The sequence below is a fragment of the Lissotriton helveticus genome, chromosome 2_2 (assembly GCF_964261635.1).
Source record: "Lissotriton helveticus chromosome 2_2, aLisHel1.1, whole genome shotgun sequence".
Classification (NCBI taxonomy): Eukaryota; Metazoa; Chordata; class Amphibia; order Caudata; family Salamandridae; genus Lissotriton; species Lissotriton helveticus.
In genome coordinates, this window is record NC_136060.1 from 321,477,996 (window position 1) to 321,495,480 (window position 17,485).

Consider the following 17,485-nt stretch of genomic DNA (forward strand, 5'->3'; position numbering starts at 1 on the left):
TTCTGACTGTCGTTCTTGAACTCTGCATTCCAAAATTTGCCCCTTCTCTTATCTAATCTTAACCTATCCGTGCTCGGATCAAGGGAAGGTGTCATGGAGATGGGCTTTGCCTTTACACTGTGTTAAGTTAGCATGAGCTTATTAGAAGTTTAAACGCCATTTTTCCTCTCTGCTGCTTTTGCACACTGCACACAATATTATAAATGTTTAGAGTCTAGCAGAATATTTTGCTTCCCACGAGAATGTTTTCCTATAGTATCAGCCTTGCTTGGTAAGCTATGTCTGAACAGTGAGTGCCGAGGCCTTCAAGGTTATTTCAACACAGTGGTTGTTGCTCGGTCTGATCAGCGCACGTTCTAGACATAACACATATGCAGCTGTGGCCACCTCTGATTTTGGCGTGTTTAATAATGCACTGCGCAGAGCATGCACACACAGTTGGAGAACATTTGCATGCAGAGAGCTGGTGTAGAAAATTATGTGATTCCTTTCAACTAGGACCAGAGGTATGGGGCCACCCTTGTAATCCCAAAGAGACCTTCTGTAAAAATATCATATACTGGCTAGGGAGGGTAAGCCTTAGGTGCAATTTAGCCTTCTTCCCTTTAGCATTTTAACATGCTTTCCTTTCTCCCTTTGTATTTTATGGAATAGTAACTATGCTGATAACCTTGTTGCTTATAATATGTCTGCTTGTATTAGCTAAGATACTGCGCCTGAAAACACTGCATTAGAAATGAATATTTCAAACTTGCACGTGTCTTCATTTACTCCTCGTTTTGGGTTGGTATGATAGTATAATGAAAGTGTGTTTGTGTGTTCCACTTTACCTGAGGTGCTCTAAGTTCATGTTCTGGGTTGTCTAATCATTGGGGGTATGGAAGAACCCATGAGATATTGATTGCTAGTCTGGTAGGGTATTTTGGATACTAAGGTGAGTTTTGGTACACCCTAATTTACTGAGGTTCCAAGTCTCTATGCACAGTTCTGTGTATGAGCAGAATCCCACGCTTCTGCAGATTAACATCGATCCTCCGATCGGGTTGCACCTTTGGGAGGATTTTCTGTCGCAGCAGGGGCGGGGTCCTCCATCCGAACCTGTCCACCCTCCTTGCGTGCTGATTGAGCGGCAACAGTGACTGCTTTTGACCTTCCTCTTGAAGTCTGCAAAGTTATTCTGGCAGCCAGGCGTCCCTTCATCAATTCAGTATACACCAGCCGATGGCAGAAATGTTAAAAATATTGTACAGAACAGTCGGTGGCCCCCTGTCTGTCTGTCTCCCTCTCTGACATTCTTTTCAATCCTTCTTTGGCCTAGCAGGGATCTGCTCTGTGGACTTTGAAGGGTTACCTTTCGGCCATTTCTGCTTTTCTGCGGTTGCCAGATCAACTGTCACTTTTTAAATCTCCTATTGTACATAGATTCTTAAAGGGGCTTGCACATTTGTTTCCCCCTCACCATTTACTATGTCCCAGTGTGACCTTAACTTGGTTCTCACCTATTTGATGTGTGCACCTTTCAAGCCACTGTACAATTGCCCCCTCTGGTTACTTACTATCAAAACAGCCTTCTTAGTGGCAATAACTTCTTCCAGGAGGGTATGCGAATTGCAGGCTCTATCCTCTCAGCCTCCTTACCTGACAGTCTTTCCGGACAAAGTAGTGCTCTGCACTAGAGCTTCTTTTTACCAAATGTGGTGGCACCTTTCCATGTAGGGCAATCTGTCAACTTGCCCACCTTCTATGCTCCTCCGCATCCTTCTAAGGAAGAGGAGCGTCTCCACCATCTGGACCCAAAAAGAGCATTATCGTTCTACCTTGATCACACTAAAGAGTTCCAGGTGGATGAACAATTCTTTGTAGGGTACATTGGAGCAAAGAAAGGTTGTTGGGTTATACTCTGCATACAAATCTGTTACGCTTAGAACAAAAAATAGCCTCCTGAAGACCTACGAGCTCATTCTACCAGGGCTAAGGCAGCACTACAGCTCTATTGTGTGGTCAGTCCTCGACATCTGCCAGGCGGCTGCATGGGCATCCCTGCACTTGTTTACCAAACAATATTGCCTGGATAATCTGGTCAGTAGGGAAGGCCTCTTTCGCCGTTCGGTCCTACAGGACTTTCTGGTCTAACACTTTTCCAAAGTCCCTCCTCCAGGAATGGTATTGCTTGGGTATCTGTTCTAAGGTAAGGAATCTGCGGCTAGATGGGCAAGTTACTTACCTTTGGTAACACCTTATCTGGTAGAGACATGATACAGCTGCAGATTCCATACCCACCCGCCATCCTCCCTGCACTGCAGATCAGTTTTTAGTGTGGGGCTGTTCCCCTTCAGGGCCCTAGTTGTTTTGCAACACCCCAAGGTCTGTTAATATTAAGGCACTGCACTAGGCTTCAAATAGTAATGTTAACCTTTATTTTGTCCCCAACGCTGCTCCAGATAGGGAGTCAAAGATGATATTGCCTTGGGAAAAGAATCATCTACATGTGTCAGGATCTTGTATTTCCGAACAGGATGGCAAACCATCACATCTGTTAAATGGGTCATTCAGAATGTTCAGCATGGTTATGCCTTACCCTTTCTTTTTGCATTGCCATGTTTTAGAGGAGCGCACCTCCATTCTGCTGCAGGATGTGCAAGTGCTCCCCTTCAAAAATAATATAAAGTGAATTCTGGGCTGAGAAAATAGAGAAGGTTGTTACTAATGATTTTTCCTCGTGCTTTTGCTGAAAAAGCCAATACTGAACCTTTGACCTTTGACCTCTGAATACCTTCCTGTGGAAGGTCCATTTCAAAATGCGCCCCTGGACTTGAGAAAGTGAATGGCTTTCTTGGTCCTGAAGGACGCTTATGTTTGTATGTACCCATTTTGCAGTCCCATAAGCGTTAACCGTTATTCAAGGTCGGCCAAGACCATGTCCATTTTCCATTGATCCCCTTTGCCCTTATGAGCGCCCTTTGAGTGGTCACAAAAGTGATGATCTTGGTCTCTGCACACATTCAGAAGTTGGGGATACCAATCTTCACTTGACTCGACTGCTGGTGCTGAAGGTGGGTTCACCACAGTTGGTCCTAGACCACCTCCAGGCGACGGCGATTCTCTTGACATTGGGGTTCACGATCAACAAATTTAAGGCACTTCGGACTCCTTCGTAGAAGCTGCTATTCATTGACATGATTTCGTAAACAGTGCAATTTAAGGCCTTCCTCTGCCGCAATAAGCCTGGGGCATTTGGACTATCATGCTGATTAAGCCTTGATCTTGGGTATCACGGAGGAGAGCCGTTCTGAGGCTTCACCAAGTGACACATGAGGACTCTGCAATGGCATGTTCCAATGGGCCCAGTGCCAAGCAAATGTGATGAATGTAATTCATATTTTGGAGGAGGCTGCTCAGGATCTGCAGTGGTGGTTCAGTGGTAGTTCCTAACCGTCCACACTAAGAGTGGACAGACGTGTGTCTGCTAGGCTGGGGAGGTCACCTGGAGGAGGTCAGAGAACCCTAGTTTCCAGCAAAAACCAGGCTCTATATCCATCAGTTTGGGTTGTGGACCATTCTTCCTGCCATCCGTAAAGGTGTTGCAGGTTCACACGGACCACATCATTGCCATGTGATACTGCAGCACGCAGGACATAGTGGGGTCCTGAGTTCTGTGACAAAGCATTTCCTTGATCATGAGCCATAAGGGGGGAACTTTGAGCTCCTTGGCGGATGAGCTCACCTGGCGGCTTTTGGCATATCACAAATGGATTCAACATCCCAAGGGGGCTGAGGGCATCTTGAGACAGTGGGGACACTATGGCTAGGTCTTTTCGCCATAATCAAGAATGTGTAGGGTTCAAGGTTTTGCATGTTGGATTTTCAGTGAAGAGACTTGCTAGGAGATGCATTCTGGCTGGACTGAAACATAAGGTTCCAGTATTGCTTCTTCTGCCCTGCTTTCTGAAAATGATCAGGAATGCTCAAATGTATCTTCGATGGCAGCAGGAGGGCAGGTTTCCTCCACCCGATCCTGCGCTATGTACACCTCCAACGTGGAGATTTAGATTTGATCTGCCACCTGAAGTGGAGGTCATCCTTGCAACCAGGCAGTGCTCCAGAAAGTCAATTTACGCAGTGACTAAGACAAATTTATTGTCTGGTGTGGAGTTCGAAAAGCTGACGTTTTAGTGTTGTCCTGTTCATTATGTCTCTGCCCCTGCAGAGCCTTGCAGTGGCCACTCAACTGTTACTTGTCTGCACTTTCAACCATTCTACTTTTGCTAGACCAAGATCCTTGTTCACATCACCTGTTGCAGTGAGATGTAATAAAGGTTTGACACATGTTCCCTCTGAAGCTGTTATGATGCCATATTTGGGCCTTAAATATGTCTTCATGTTTCTCATGTGTACACCCTTTGAGCAGATGCACAGCTGCGCATTGAATCGCCTGACTCTAAAGATTTCTTCGTCATTGCGATCACTTCAGCTTGTCATATGACTAAACTTAAGTCCTTGTCAGTGCAACCGGCCCACCACCTTTTTTCCAGACAAAGTGGTACTGAGGACTCAGACAGCCTTCATGCCAAAAGTCGTGACACCATTCCACACTGGGCAGTCCACCACACTGTTGGCTTTCTTTGCCCCTCATCACCCCTCGAAAGAGGAGGAGAGGCTTCTTCAACGGAACCCAAAAAGGGCTTTAAACATTTGTGGTGATCGTACCAAGGACCACCGAGTGGACTAATAGCATTTTGTGTGGTTCTCCGAGGTGAAGAAAGGGAAGGTGGGGTGGAGTGTCCTCTGCGTTAAAATCTGCTATGCACTAGCCAAGAAGCAGTCTCTGGACGGTCTGAGAGCCTATCCCATCAGAGCCAAGGCTCCTACCACTGCATGAGCACGACTAGTGGTCGTCCTTGACTTTTGTGAGGCGGCAATGTGGCTATCGGTGCACACGTTCACAAAGCTCTACTGCCTTGACAATCTGGTCTGACGGAAAGGAGATTTTACCCATTCGGTCCAGCAGGACTTTTTTGTCCGAGTTCATGCCACAGACTTCATCTTTGGGGTGGTACAGCCTTTGGTGTCTGTTCTAGGTGAGGATTCCGCTGTAAAAAGTTTCCATCAGAAGAACAAGATACTTGACTTTGGTAAAGCTCTTCCTGATTGGTACCATTTTCAATGTCACTAGAAGTTTGCAGCAGAGAAAGACCAAATTATGCGGCATGAAAAAGCAAATTATCTGGTGTAATGCAGCATATTTTGTAATTGGATTACGCCCTTATTTTGTCATTTGTATGCACACTAACAGTGTCCAAGGAAAGATGTCACCTCATTAGCACCAGCTTAACACCGAAATGCATAATAACAGAAAATGGATCCGTCAATTTTCAGTGCACAGCAACACGTCTTCATGCACTTTGTAACTTTTGATCCTTTTGAGCTAAACACAATTGTTTCCATTTTTGCTAAAATCTGCAGATTATGCAGCAGGTGATGGATTATGTAGAAAATGTGACAAATCCATAATTATGCAAAAATTATAGCAACCAAAGGATCCTCACCAACCCTTCAACCTCTGCATTCTGTGGAATGGCTTCTACTAAATATTTAGAAAACATGTAAATAGGTCCCAATAATAGTTTCATGCTTGCATCTGCAGGTTCAGAAATAGTCTAGCAAGAAATCTGTCAGCATGCAAGGTGATATTTTTATGCGGCTTCAGTCAGTCCCTTCCAGGACAGTACAAATGCAGCACAGAGCTGCAAAGTGCCACATAGCTGTTCACAGGAGCATTGCTGAGAATTTTTCCAAATCTTGTCTGGCGCCTAGGTAATATTCCAAGTTGTCGAATGTGCGTTCAGAGTATCCACCAGAAAGATTGTTACAGAAGGTGGTAACTTGTTTTGTAGGCTCCTTCCTGGATCCAGGTGAGGGCGGCTCTGATGTTATTTTGCCTCATAGCCTTGTGCATCCTTCACGTAAACTATGCCAGGTGGCACAAGGAAGCCCTGCAGAGGAACTCTTAAGCATGTATATTGGTCCTCCAATCAGGCTACCACTGCAAGAGTACCTCCTGCCTCAGCAGCAGTACTGTCCTTAATTTCCTTTTATCTGTTCCCTCAGGTGGTAGATGGCAACCTCGCCACCAGATTTCCCGCTATGAAATCCATTTACGCAGGGCACTGGAACAAATTGTAGCCCGATGTCTGACCACTGAGCCCATATTGACAAAATTGACAGACATCCTTTTGTTCTGGGCTATCCGCCTTGCAGTGGGCACTATAAAAGACTTTGTATACCCTTTCAGCAATTCTGAGTTTGCCAGACCAAATCAACTGTTAAAATGAGATATATTAAAGGTTTGTTACTCAAGTTGTTTGAAGCCTATGCATATGTACTCTCTGAGACTTACAAACTTTAAGACTGTCTTCCTCCTTGTGATTATGGTAACTTGTTGCATGAGTGAGCTCCAGTCACTCCGTACAATGGCACTACACCATTGTTTTCTAGGTAGATTGGCGCTAAAGACTCGGAGCTTTAGTACCAAAAGTTGTAACTCCCTTCCGTGTTTGGCAGTCCATCACAATTATTCTGTGACTTACTTCATGCCCTGAAGAAGTTCAAAAGAACGAAATGTAAGTGTTCAGGGGTTTTTGTCTCCCTGCCTGCCTCCACTGGTCAGAATCCCTTTCAGAGGGCCATGAGGCAAGCAGGGGTTACTTGGCCCAGCTGTGGGGGATTGAGGCCTTTTACTCTTTTTTTTTTTTTTTTTTTTTTTTTTTTTTTTTGTTATGTCTTTGGGTCAGACCTACTAGAGATTGTGAGAAACTGGGCCAAGTACCCCTTCAGCATTTGACTCTCATTGGTGACATGGGTCGAGAAGTCCAAGGCTTCTCGCAGGAGGTAGACACGGAGAGTGTTAGACCTGGTATTCTTGGTGTGGTTTCCCCTTTTTGCCTTTACCTCCTGTGTTTTTGACTGTATGCTGTTTTTAGTTTTTGCTGTTTTAGGTACTCTGGACACCTTGCCGCTGCTGCTGATTGCCAAAGTGCAAGTGCCCCCTTGTAAATTGTGGTTCTGATTGGTTATCACTGATTGGCATGTTTGATTTACTGATAAGTCCCTAGTAAAGTGCAGTGTGTGCCCAATGCCTTTAGATCAAATGCTGCTGGTGGGCCTGCAGTACTGATTGTGGCATCCACACAAGTAACCTTTCAAATGTCTCAGACCTGTCACTGCAGTGTCTGCGCGTACAGTTAGTAACTGCCATGTTGACCTGGCAAGTGCACCCACTTGCCAGGCCCTAACCTTTCCTTTTCTTACATATAAGACACCCTTAAGGTAGGCCCAAGGTACGTCCCCGGGCATGGTGCAGAGTATCTTAAAGGTAGGACATTTACTGGTGTGTTTTACATGTCGTGAAGTGTTGTATATTTCATTTTTCACTATTGCATAATTGGAGCTGCCTTGTAACATTTTTGTCAGATGTAACTTTCAATTGGGAACAACTAGAGATTTGGAGGTTTTTTAGATTGTGTGTTAGAAAATGCTGCTTTTAGAAAGTGGCAATTTCCTTGTTTTACCATTCTGTGTGCCACTGCCTGCTTGTGGAGTCACTGTCTGGTTTTAGAGTGACAGGGGCTGTTTGTGCATTCACTCCAGAGAATCACACAAAGGGAGCTGAGGTGTGCCCTACATATGCTGATGGGCCATCCTCTGCTAGAGTACGGGGGGAGTTGTCACTGACACCTAAAAAGGCAGTGGCTGCTCTGCACAATGCTGTCTCCACCTCCTGTAGTGAAACTGGACCAGGAAGGACAGAACTGGTTTTACTGAGTAAGAAACTTTCTGAACATGTTCTTGCAGTCATCCCTTGGTCTCCTGAAATGGAACCCAGAGTTTTCCACGTATTGTACCATTCATTGGCACACATACCCCCCCCCCAGCACATGCATATAACGCGCACACTGTCCCAATAATTGCCAGGGGTTCGCCGGATTCCCCAGTTGATTGATGCATAGTCTGCATAGTAAGGCCATTCATTATTGTAAGAGAGGGAATTGGGATATGCCCCCTCTCTCTTGGGCCATGTTTCAAAACTATGCCCAAAGAATCCAAATTCCCTCTCACTTGCCAAGAGGATGTACTAGGCCTCACGAGCCAGACCGACTGTAGGGACTTGAGGTGTGGCCTGATAACCGGATAGGTCTGCCTTCTCCATTGTATTTACATTCATATTTCTGAAATCCAGTGGGCTTTATATCCCCCTCCCCTCTCCAAGTAAATCCCCCAATCTTTCCTGGGGAAGAGAAACACGGTTGGGTCTGAGGGGTTCGGCTCAGAGCAGCTGGGTGTCAACCTATTCTTTTCTTTTTTCAAAACATATTTAGCTGCCCTCCTTCCCTCCCTCCCAATCTGTCTCCCAGTTGGAGATTGAAAGACTTTGAGGACCTTTAGTGACGAGGGTCAGGTCCAAAGCCTGGGTGGGCTGCACCCACCCTTCTGTTTATTTCTGGTGTCTACTAGGCTTTATGCTCCCCTAAGAGTGGGCAGAAAGACTGCTGGGCCCTGCCACCCTAGTGGAAGTCAGGAAGACTGCTGGGACCATTAAGGGTGTCTAGTGGACTGGGGAGAATACCTCCCAGTCTGCATATTTCTATTGGGGTAGTGTTGGAACTAAGGCACTGCATGGCCTTATTCCAGGTTGGGGCCGTGGTATAGTGGACTTTATACTGCGTAGAGGGGCAATAAGGGGGTACTCTAAGATTTGGAGTTTGTTTTCCGATGGGGAGCACTTTCCCTGGGGGTGGGGGCACTTCCACTTTCTCCCTTCCCCCACCACAGACTTATCCCTGGTGTCTAGTGGGTGGATCCCTGCTAGGGGATTGTTGTCCTGGGACGATCCCCCAAGCAGAGATCTACCAGGTAGAGGTATTGCTGCAAAGGGGACTTTGCCCCCAAAGATCCGTGCTAGGGCAGAAGTGATGACAACTGTGCCCAAAAGTGCACTGCGCGTCACATTAACATCTACGAACTCGAAGCAGATACCGGGGTTGAGCTGACACGCTGCTTGTATACAAGCGAATACAGACGCTATAGTGATTGGATGCGAATATTGGCATAATTCCAAATTATCCTTCCTGACCGCCCATAAAGACGAATATTTAATTTAAAGGATTGGCGTGTTCTATTAAAAATAAGGCGATTACTGTGACACATACTTGAAGTGTGGAATAACATATTTCTGGAACACATCCGACAGAATTTCCGTATCTTTCGCCCTGAAGAAGTCCTCTAGACGAAACGCGTTGGCTACACTCTGTATGAAGATTTTGAATAAAAGAAAAAAAGAAAACGAAGTCCTACTGAATTGATTTTTTAAATCATTACTTTTGATCATTGTTGTTGTTTATTGTGGGGGAGTGCTGAACCATTGTGTTTCATTGCAGAGCTTTTTGGCCATTGCCCTTGGGAGTCAAGGGGTATATGACTTCAGGTTCTTGGCACCGAGAATTCTCAGAAAATAAATATACCATAAAACATTGGATAAAGTGCATTCATCTTTTGCCCTATACCCCTGTTGCTTTAGTGTTAATAACGTCACATTAACAACCAAATTAACCCACCAAATTACGAATGGGATCGCGATGTATAAATGTAATGCGGTGGGCATCAATCAAATCAATCACGGCATGAGCGATTTGTCCATTGCATTTAAGCGGTTAAAGCTACACTTGCATTGTAAAATACGAACCTCATTTGGCATTGATAGGTTCTTGTTGACAGCTCCTACTTGGGGTATTGCCTTCCCTGTTGTTTCTTGCTGTAATGTATGGACTGGCTAGCTTTAAATATTAGCATTTCCCTTTCTCTTATGCTGCAAATCTCCCTAAAGGTTGCTCCTGTAAATGAGTATGTGGCAGGTGTTCTATAGTTGTTTAAGTTTTTTCTTTGTGGCTAATACTGGACATTTTGTCTTCAAAATGGCAAGATCTCTTATCTATAAATATCTATTTCCTTTTTAAAGGAGGTCAACACTTTCTACGGACACCATGCAAAGGTTACCAGCCTTGCCTGGTCACCAGACAATGAGCATTTTGCAAGTGGAGGGATGGATGTGATGATTATTGTCTGGACTTTAAGTGATCCAGACTACAGACTGAAAATAACAGGTAATAATACCTTCACTTGTTCACTTTATTGTTGGCGGTCTGTGGGTCTGATGTTTTTCCCTACTTAAGTGTGTGTGTTATCTGTAGCAGAGATAGAAATTACACAGATTAATTTTCATCTAAAATGTATGGAAATCCGAATGTTGTCTTTGTTTTTTCTTGTAATCCTTCTACTATATGTATGAATAGATTTACATAAATGTTTCCTCGGATGAAATAAGGTGTTAGAGGCATGTGAGCTCTCGTTTAAATGCTTATGCATCGATCGCCATCTGGTGTTGGGCCCGGATGTTTGCACTTTGTTTTTCTTCGAAGAAGTCTTCCTAGTCACGAGGTAAGTGACTCCTCCTTTCGGTGATAGTGCGCATGGTCATCGGGTTCGGATGTTACTCGCTGCACTCTAGATCTGAAAGAAACGCATTCGTTAGATTCCTTACCTTAGAATTACCCCCAGGCGTCAGACTGGATCCGGAAAATTTTGCGTCGCGTCGTCTGCGGCTCCGCGTCTGTCGTTGGCGCCGGGATGACGTTGTCGGAGTACTTAGACGCCGCCCTCGCGTACTGACGTCAGTTCTTCTTTTTTCTGCGCCAGCTAGCGCAGGTCCGGAAAAAGCAGAACCTTAGTCACTTTTTGACTAAAACTTTCTGATCTTTTTGATCTCTTATCGTGTCTTCACGACTCTCGGTTCCGGTATGGAATGCCTGGGTTCAAGCCCTGTACCGACTGATGTTGGTTACCGATCCCCACCGCTGGTGCCTGTATTGCCTTGGGGCCGACCACGACGACCGGTCGTGCCACGACTGCCGGGCATGGACGTCGAAGGCTAGGCGGGAGCGGTCCCGAAAGCGCCTCGAGCTCCGGCAGTCGGCCCCGCGCCGCTCGAGGTCCCGGTTCTGGAGGGGGTCGAGGGGCCACAGTCATCTGAGCTCGATGAGTCGACACCATTTGTCGGGTTCCAAGTCCTCAGGTAAGAGGCACAAGAAGTCGAAGAGACTCAATCGCTCTTCTGACTCTACCCCGCCCCCGCGGCCCCGACTGGGAGTCCAAGCGAGCCGGGTGCTTCGGTCCCGACGCTGCAGGCTCCCGCTGGATCCGGATCCGGGTCGCCGCTGGTCGACCTCACGACCCCGCCGGCGTCGACCCCCAGGGTGTCGCCCCTGGCGCCGTCCCCGCATGCCGCCGTACCTGATCCCTCTCTCGGTCCGGATCCGGCGTCGACCGACACCGCATTCGACGCCGGCTGAAGAGCATTTTATCTTTGATCCGGCTCCATCCTTTGACCCTGAGTTTCAGGAGATGGAGGACGAAAGGGCTTTGGAGGGGTCGAAGGACCCTCTGACACTTGAGTGTCCGTCCTTCCAGGACTGGACAGAGGAGCTAGGGGAGGCCAGTGGTCTTGATACCTCCCCTGACACTGGCTTTGTCTCCCCTCCTACCGTGGCTACGGAGGAGGGGGCTGCTTATAGTGTGGTGCTGACGCGGGCAGCTAAGGCCTTGGCGCTTACGCTCTCCGTCGCTACTGTGAGGTCTAAAATCCTCACTGAGGTCCTTTAAACCGCAGACTGGCGCTCCGGAGGCTTTACTGCAGTTTAATGAGGCTCTCATGGACGTCCTGTTGGGCACCTGGTCCAGGCTCGCTACAGACCCCCTTGTAGATAGGAACGTCGCCAGGCACCACCGCCCAGCTCCGGGTGACCCTAGCTTCCTGTACACCCACCCCACCCCGAGAGCATGGTTATCGAGGCCTCTACTTCCCAATCCGCATTCCCAACTGCACCCCCAGATCGGGAATCCAAATGGTATGAACAGTTTGGTAAGAAACTGTTTTCATCCCTCAGCTGTGGGTTGCGGTCAGTCAACACCGCTTTTGGGCCGTTATACCCATTCTGTGGGATACGGTTGAGGCCGTGCTGCCAGAGTGTCCGGAGGGGACCCGGGCAAAACTCGCTCAAGCCCTCGCGGAGGGACGAGACGCAGCTCTGTATTCTATACGATGTGGGCTGGATACTATGGACTCGCTGGGCAGGGCGATGGTGGTTCGCCGCCACGCCTGACTGAGGTCCGCCAACTTTTTGGCCGATGTCCAGAACACCCTCCTGGACATGCCGTTTGATGGCAGCCACCACTTTGGTGGCAAGGCAGATCTTGCGCTTGAACTTTCAAGGACTCCAGGGCTACGGCCAAGTCCTTGAGCCTCTCGGGGCAGCGTCAGCAGCAGTCTGTCTTTCGCTCCTTTCGTGGCCAAGGAAGGGGCGCCCCTTCACTTCCTGCCAGCCACGGGCCAAAGTCTAACATCCAGCGCGGCGGCATGGTAACCGCCATGGCGGTACCAGGGGACAACAGCGTGGCGAGCCCACATCCACTATCGCAGCATCCGCCTCAAAGCCCTCCTAGTCCGAGCTTTCAGGCCCATTTAAAGCCAGTGGGGGGCAGGGTCCGCCATCACCTCCTTCACTGGCGTACCATCACTTTGGACAGGTGGGTGCTGCAAATCGTCCGAAGGGGCTACTCCCTCCCCTTCGAGGCTACCCCTCCAGCCATGCCACCGCAGTACCACCGCGTGTCGGGGGATCACTTGCAAAAGAAAGTGTTGGCCCTTTGGCCCTCTTGGCCAAGGGGGCCATCGAGAGCGTTCCTGGGACAGAAGTAGGGAGTGGTTGCTATTCCCACTACTTTCTGGTTCCCAAGAAGGGCAAAGGGGGCCTACGCCCTATCTTGGACCTACGGAACGTCAACGGCTTCCTCCGGAAGGAGAAGTTCAAGATGCTGACTCTGGCTCAGGTCTTAGCTGCCCTGGACCCCGGAGACTGGATGGTAGCGTTGGACTGGCAGGACGCGTATTTCCACATCCCCGTTTCCCATGGGTGTTCACGAAAGTGATGGCGTTGGTCGCAGCTCATCTGCGCAGGTTAGGGGTGTCAGTCTTCCCCTACCTCGACGACTGGTTGTTAAAGGCGGGCTCGCCCCAGATAGTCGTCGGCCACCTTCAGACTACGGCCGACCTCCTGCACTTTCTTGGGTTTTCCATCAATGTGCCGAAGTCGCTCCTGTGTCCCTCTCAAAGGCTCCTCTTCATCGGAGCGGTTCTGGATTCGGTGCAGTTTTGGGTTTATCCTCCTGAACAGCGGGTTCGGGATATTCAGGCTCTGATTCCGATCTTTTAGCCTTTATCCCGGGTCTCGGTCAGGTTGACGCTGTGGCTTCTGGGGCTGATGGCCTCCTGCATCCTTCTGGTGCATCATCACGCCAGGTGGCGGATGCGGGCTCTGCAGTGGGACCTGAAGTTTCAGTGGTCCCAGCATCAGGGCAACCTGTCCGACCATGTCCGGATCTCGGAGGGCACTGCGAGACAGTTGCAGTTATGGCTCACGAACCGCGATTGGGTCAGCGGCAGATCCCTCTCCCTTCCCCAACCGAGCATGTTGTTGTGACGGATGCGTCCCTCCTGGGCTGGGGGGCCGCATGGGAGAGTCTGAGATCAGAGGCCTCTGGTCTCCGGCGGAGTGCCGGCTCCACATCAACCTTCTGGAGCTGCGGGCGGTCCGGCTTGCACTGAAGGCATTCCTTCCCTCTGTCTGGGGAAGTGTAGTGAAGGTGTTCACGGACAACACCACTGCCATGTGGTACTGCAGCAGACAGGGCCTGGTGGGGTCGTGGACCCTGCCCGGAGGCTCTGTGCCTCTGGCAGTGGCTGGAACATCAGGGCGTGACCCTGGTGGTTCAACACCTGGCAGGTTTCCTGAACGCCAGGGCGGACGAACTCAGCCGTTGGTGCATGATGGATCATGAATGGCGTCTGAACTCGGACGTAGCGCAAGGTCTCTTTCAGCAGTGGGGAGAGCCTTGGTTAGATCTATTCACCACAGAAGAGAACGCGCAATGTCATCAGTTCTGCGCGTTGGAATTTCCAAGGCGGCACTCGCTCTGAGACACTTTTCGTCGTGAGTGGAGTTGCGGTCTGTTGTACGCATTTCCGCCTATACCACTTCTGCCCAGAGTGCTGAAGATCAAGTGCGACCGGGCCCAAGTCATCCTTGTGGCTCCGGGCTGGGCGCAAAGATACTGGTATCCCGAGCTACTCAGCATGTCAGTCGATCCCCCGATTTGTCTGCCTCTTCAGGAGGACCTTCTGTCGCAGCAGCAGGGGACGGTCATCCACCCGAACCTGTCCAGTGTCCACCTCCATGCGTGGAGAGAGTTGAGGCCATTTGACTTGCCTCCTGAAGTCTGCGATGTAATTCTGGCACCCAAGCGTCCCTCCACAAAATCGGTATACGCCTGCAGGTGTAACAAATTTGTGGCATGGTGCACAGCAAAGGCTGTGGATCCACTCTCTGTCCCCCTTTCTGAGGTTCTCCTCTTCCTTCTTTCTCTTGCCCAGCAGGGCTCTGATCTGGGCACTATTAAGGGCTACCTCTCTGCCATTTCCGCCTTCTTAAGGCTACTTGATCAGCCCTCTTTGTTCAAGTCCCCCTTTGTAAATAGGTTCTTGAAGGGCATCACACATATGTTTCCTCCTGTTCCTTTCGTGATGCCGCAGTGGGACTTTAACCTTGTTCTAACTTATCTGATATGCGCTCCTTTTGAGCCACTTCATAACTGTCCTCTTCGTCTACTCACTCTTAAGACTGAATTCCTGGTTGCCATCACCTCTGCCAGGAGAGTGAGTGAGCTCCAGACCCTTTCTTCACAACCTCCTTTCCTTTCTGTCCATCCGGACAAAGTTGTGTTGCGGACGCGACCCTCTTTCCTGCCCAAGGTAGTCACAGCGCAGTCCATTACCTTGCCCACCTTCTTTCCGCCTCTGCATCCCTCGAAAGAGGAAGAGAGCTCCACCGTCTGGACCCAAACGTGTGCTCTCATATTATCTGGATAGCACACGCCAGTTCCGTGTGGATGACCAACTCTTTGTTGGTTACGTGGGCGCTAAGAAGGGACGGGCAGTGCACAAACGAACCATCTCTCGGTGGGTCGTCTTGTGCAGTAGAGATTTGCTCCTCTTTGGCGAGGAAGAAGCCTCCTGTTGGGCTGAGGGCCCATTCCACTCGGGCCACGGCGGCTACTACTGCCCTGGGTCGGGAAATCCCCTTGCAGGACATCTGTCAGGAAGCTAAGTGGGCCTCGCTGCACACGATCGCAAGACACTACTGCCTGGACAGCCAAGTCCAGAGAGATGGCTTCTTTGGCCGTTCCGTTCTCCGGGACTTTCTGGTGTGATCTTGGTTCACAGACCCGCCACCGGGGTTGGTATTGCTGGGGTATATATTCTAAGGTAAGGAATCTAACTAACGTGTTTCTTTCAGATGAACAAGTTACTTACCTTCGGTAACGATACATTAGTTAGATTCCTTACCGCCCCACCCATCCCCCCCGTTCTGCGAACCGAGAACTGACATCCGCGCGCGAGGGCGGCGTCTAAGTACTCAGACGTCATCCCGACGACGGACACGGAGCCGCAGACGACGCCAACCGACACGCAAGGGTACTGATACGCAAAAAATTCCGGATCCAGTCTGACGCCTGGGGGTTATTCTAAGGTAAGGAATCTAACTAACTAATGTTTCTTACAGATATATCGTTACCGAAGGTAAGTAATTTGTTCAATCATCCAAGCCCAACGCTAGATGGCAAGCTTATGCACATCATGTGAATACAGCACTGCTTGCCAAGAAAAGTAATCTTCTTGTCTGTCTTCCTCTTCTCTTGAAAAAATGTGGGTGGAAGTGTCTCCCTAACTAATGTAACTCTTTTCCCCTTTGATTCCATCTTTAGATGCTCACAGAATGCATCACGTGAGCGCCTTGGCCTGGTTGGATGAGCACACGCTGACGTCTGTCTCTCACGATGCATGTGTCAAACAGTGGACCATCACTTTCAAATGAGTAGCAGTTTTTTTCTTTGATGGACCACTCATGAGGGACTGGAATTACTGCAGAAGGACATAGCATTTCTTCTTATTGTTTCTTTATTGGCCTCCTGGGTCTTGTATCGCAGCCACATGTATTTGACAGGGTGGTGTTCATATCTGTAATAAATGTACCTTTTTAAAGCTTTAGCCAGTAACAGTTTGCACACAAAAAAAAGCACTTCACAAAAGTCTGGAACGTGAAACACGTTTGTGCTCAACATTCCAGAGGCAACAGCCTGCTAAAGTTTAAAAGAGTCAAAACGTATCAGTCCTTATTTTCTAACAAACCTCATTTATGGTTGTACAGCATGAGAGAAGTACTTCTCATTGTCTAATTGCAGAACATTTCTGTACTAAGTCATAGTAAAATATATTGTTTAGTGGCCCATGAAAGTGTGCAGCGACTGCATATTGGTTTGCTTGTGCGTGTACTGCACACATCTGTTGCCTCCAATTAGCCCTCGAGAAAACCTAAAGGGTACATATTGAACTATTTGTGTTCCAATCATGTTTTGTGGTTCCCTTTCAGGATCGTCTTCTGTAAATGAAACTCTGACGTGCTAAACCATGATATTTGATATCTGAAAGTATGACCGTGGCATTTGCCTTATGTTTGTAATCGTGTCCTGGTACTGTATGATCAACAGAATGTTTTGACTATCGTCGCAACTCTGAATACATAAGTGATTGAGTGAAAAGAAAGTTATTTCTGAAAGAATTACATATTGAATATATGGATATAAAACTGTCATTGAAGTTTTAAATAAATTGAAACAGTAAATTATATAATACTGTTGCGGATTTATATATTGTTTACGTGTTTGGTTCATCGCTGTATCATGTGAAATATTCTCTAGGCATTCGTGAAAGGGTTTGCGTTGGGGTGTTCTTTTTAAATGTGGGGTTAAGAAATCGTTGCCACATGCTCACTTGATTTCCAAGCAGAGTGGGGACTTGGTTACACAATCGCATAACACAGAATTTCTTTTACAAATTGTATTTTTTCGGTTTATCATTTTTATTAATTTAATTGAATCACACCAAGATTGCGTATCGTAGAATTAATTGGTTTGTGAAATTGAAGGAAGGTGGTGTCCTGTTGATATGGAGTTCTCTACAATGATAGATTATAAACCTCTTCTAGGTTTTTATTGTGTTTCTGCGCTCTAATTCTGATTTGTCCGCCTAAAACCATAGTGAACAAGACGTGTATGCCCTGATTACCACCCTTAATTTTATTTCCATTCACTTCAAATGTTGTGGTAAGTGATTTATGTTTTTTTTTTTTTTGTCGTCAGATATTTAGGTTTCTCTCTTTAGCTAACTTACCTTCATGCTGTACTAGTCTTTTATATCTGACTCTCTGTTCCCGATCTTTGTCATACCTTTTAGACTCATTACATCTTGCCGCTTCGCTGA

The 17,485-nt window shown here is 47.9% G+C and overlaps 1 protein-coding gene across 1 annotated transcript in view; it reads left to right on the top strand.

Moving 5' to 3' along the window:
• WDR1 (WD repeat domain 1) overlaps nucleotides 1-16,852 on the top strand; it is a 347,127-nt gene extending 330,275 nt beyond the window's left edge. The window contains exons 14-15 of the mRNA XM_078678473.1: nucleotides 10,013-10,157; nucleotides 15,931-16,852. Of these exons, the coding sequence (XP_078534599.1) occupies nucleotides 10,013-10,157; nucleotides 15,931-16,040 (255 nt within the window). The 3' untranslated portion in view covers nucleotides 16,041-16,852. The remainder of the gene's footprint in view (nucleotides 1-10,012; nucleotides 10,158-15,930) is intronic.
• The last annotated feature ends 633 nt before the right edge of the window (nucleotides 16,853-17,485 follow it).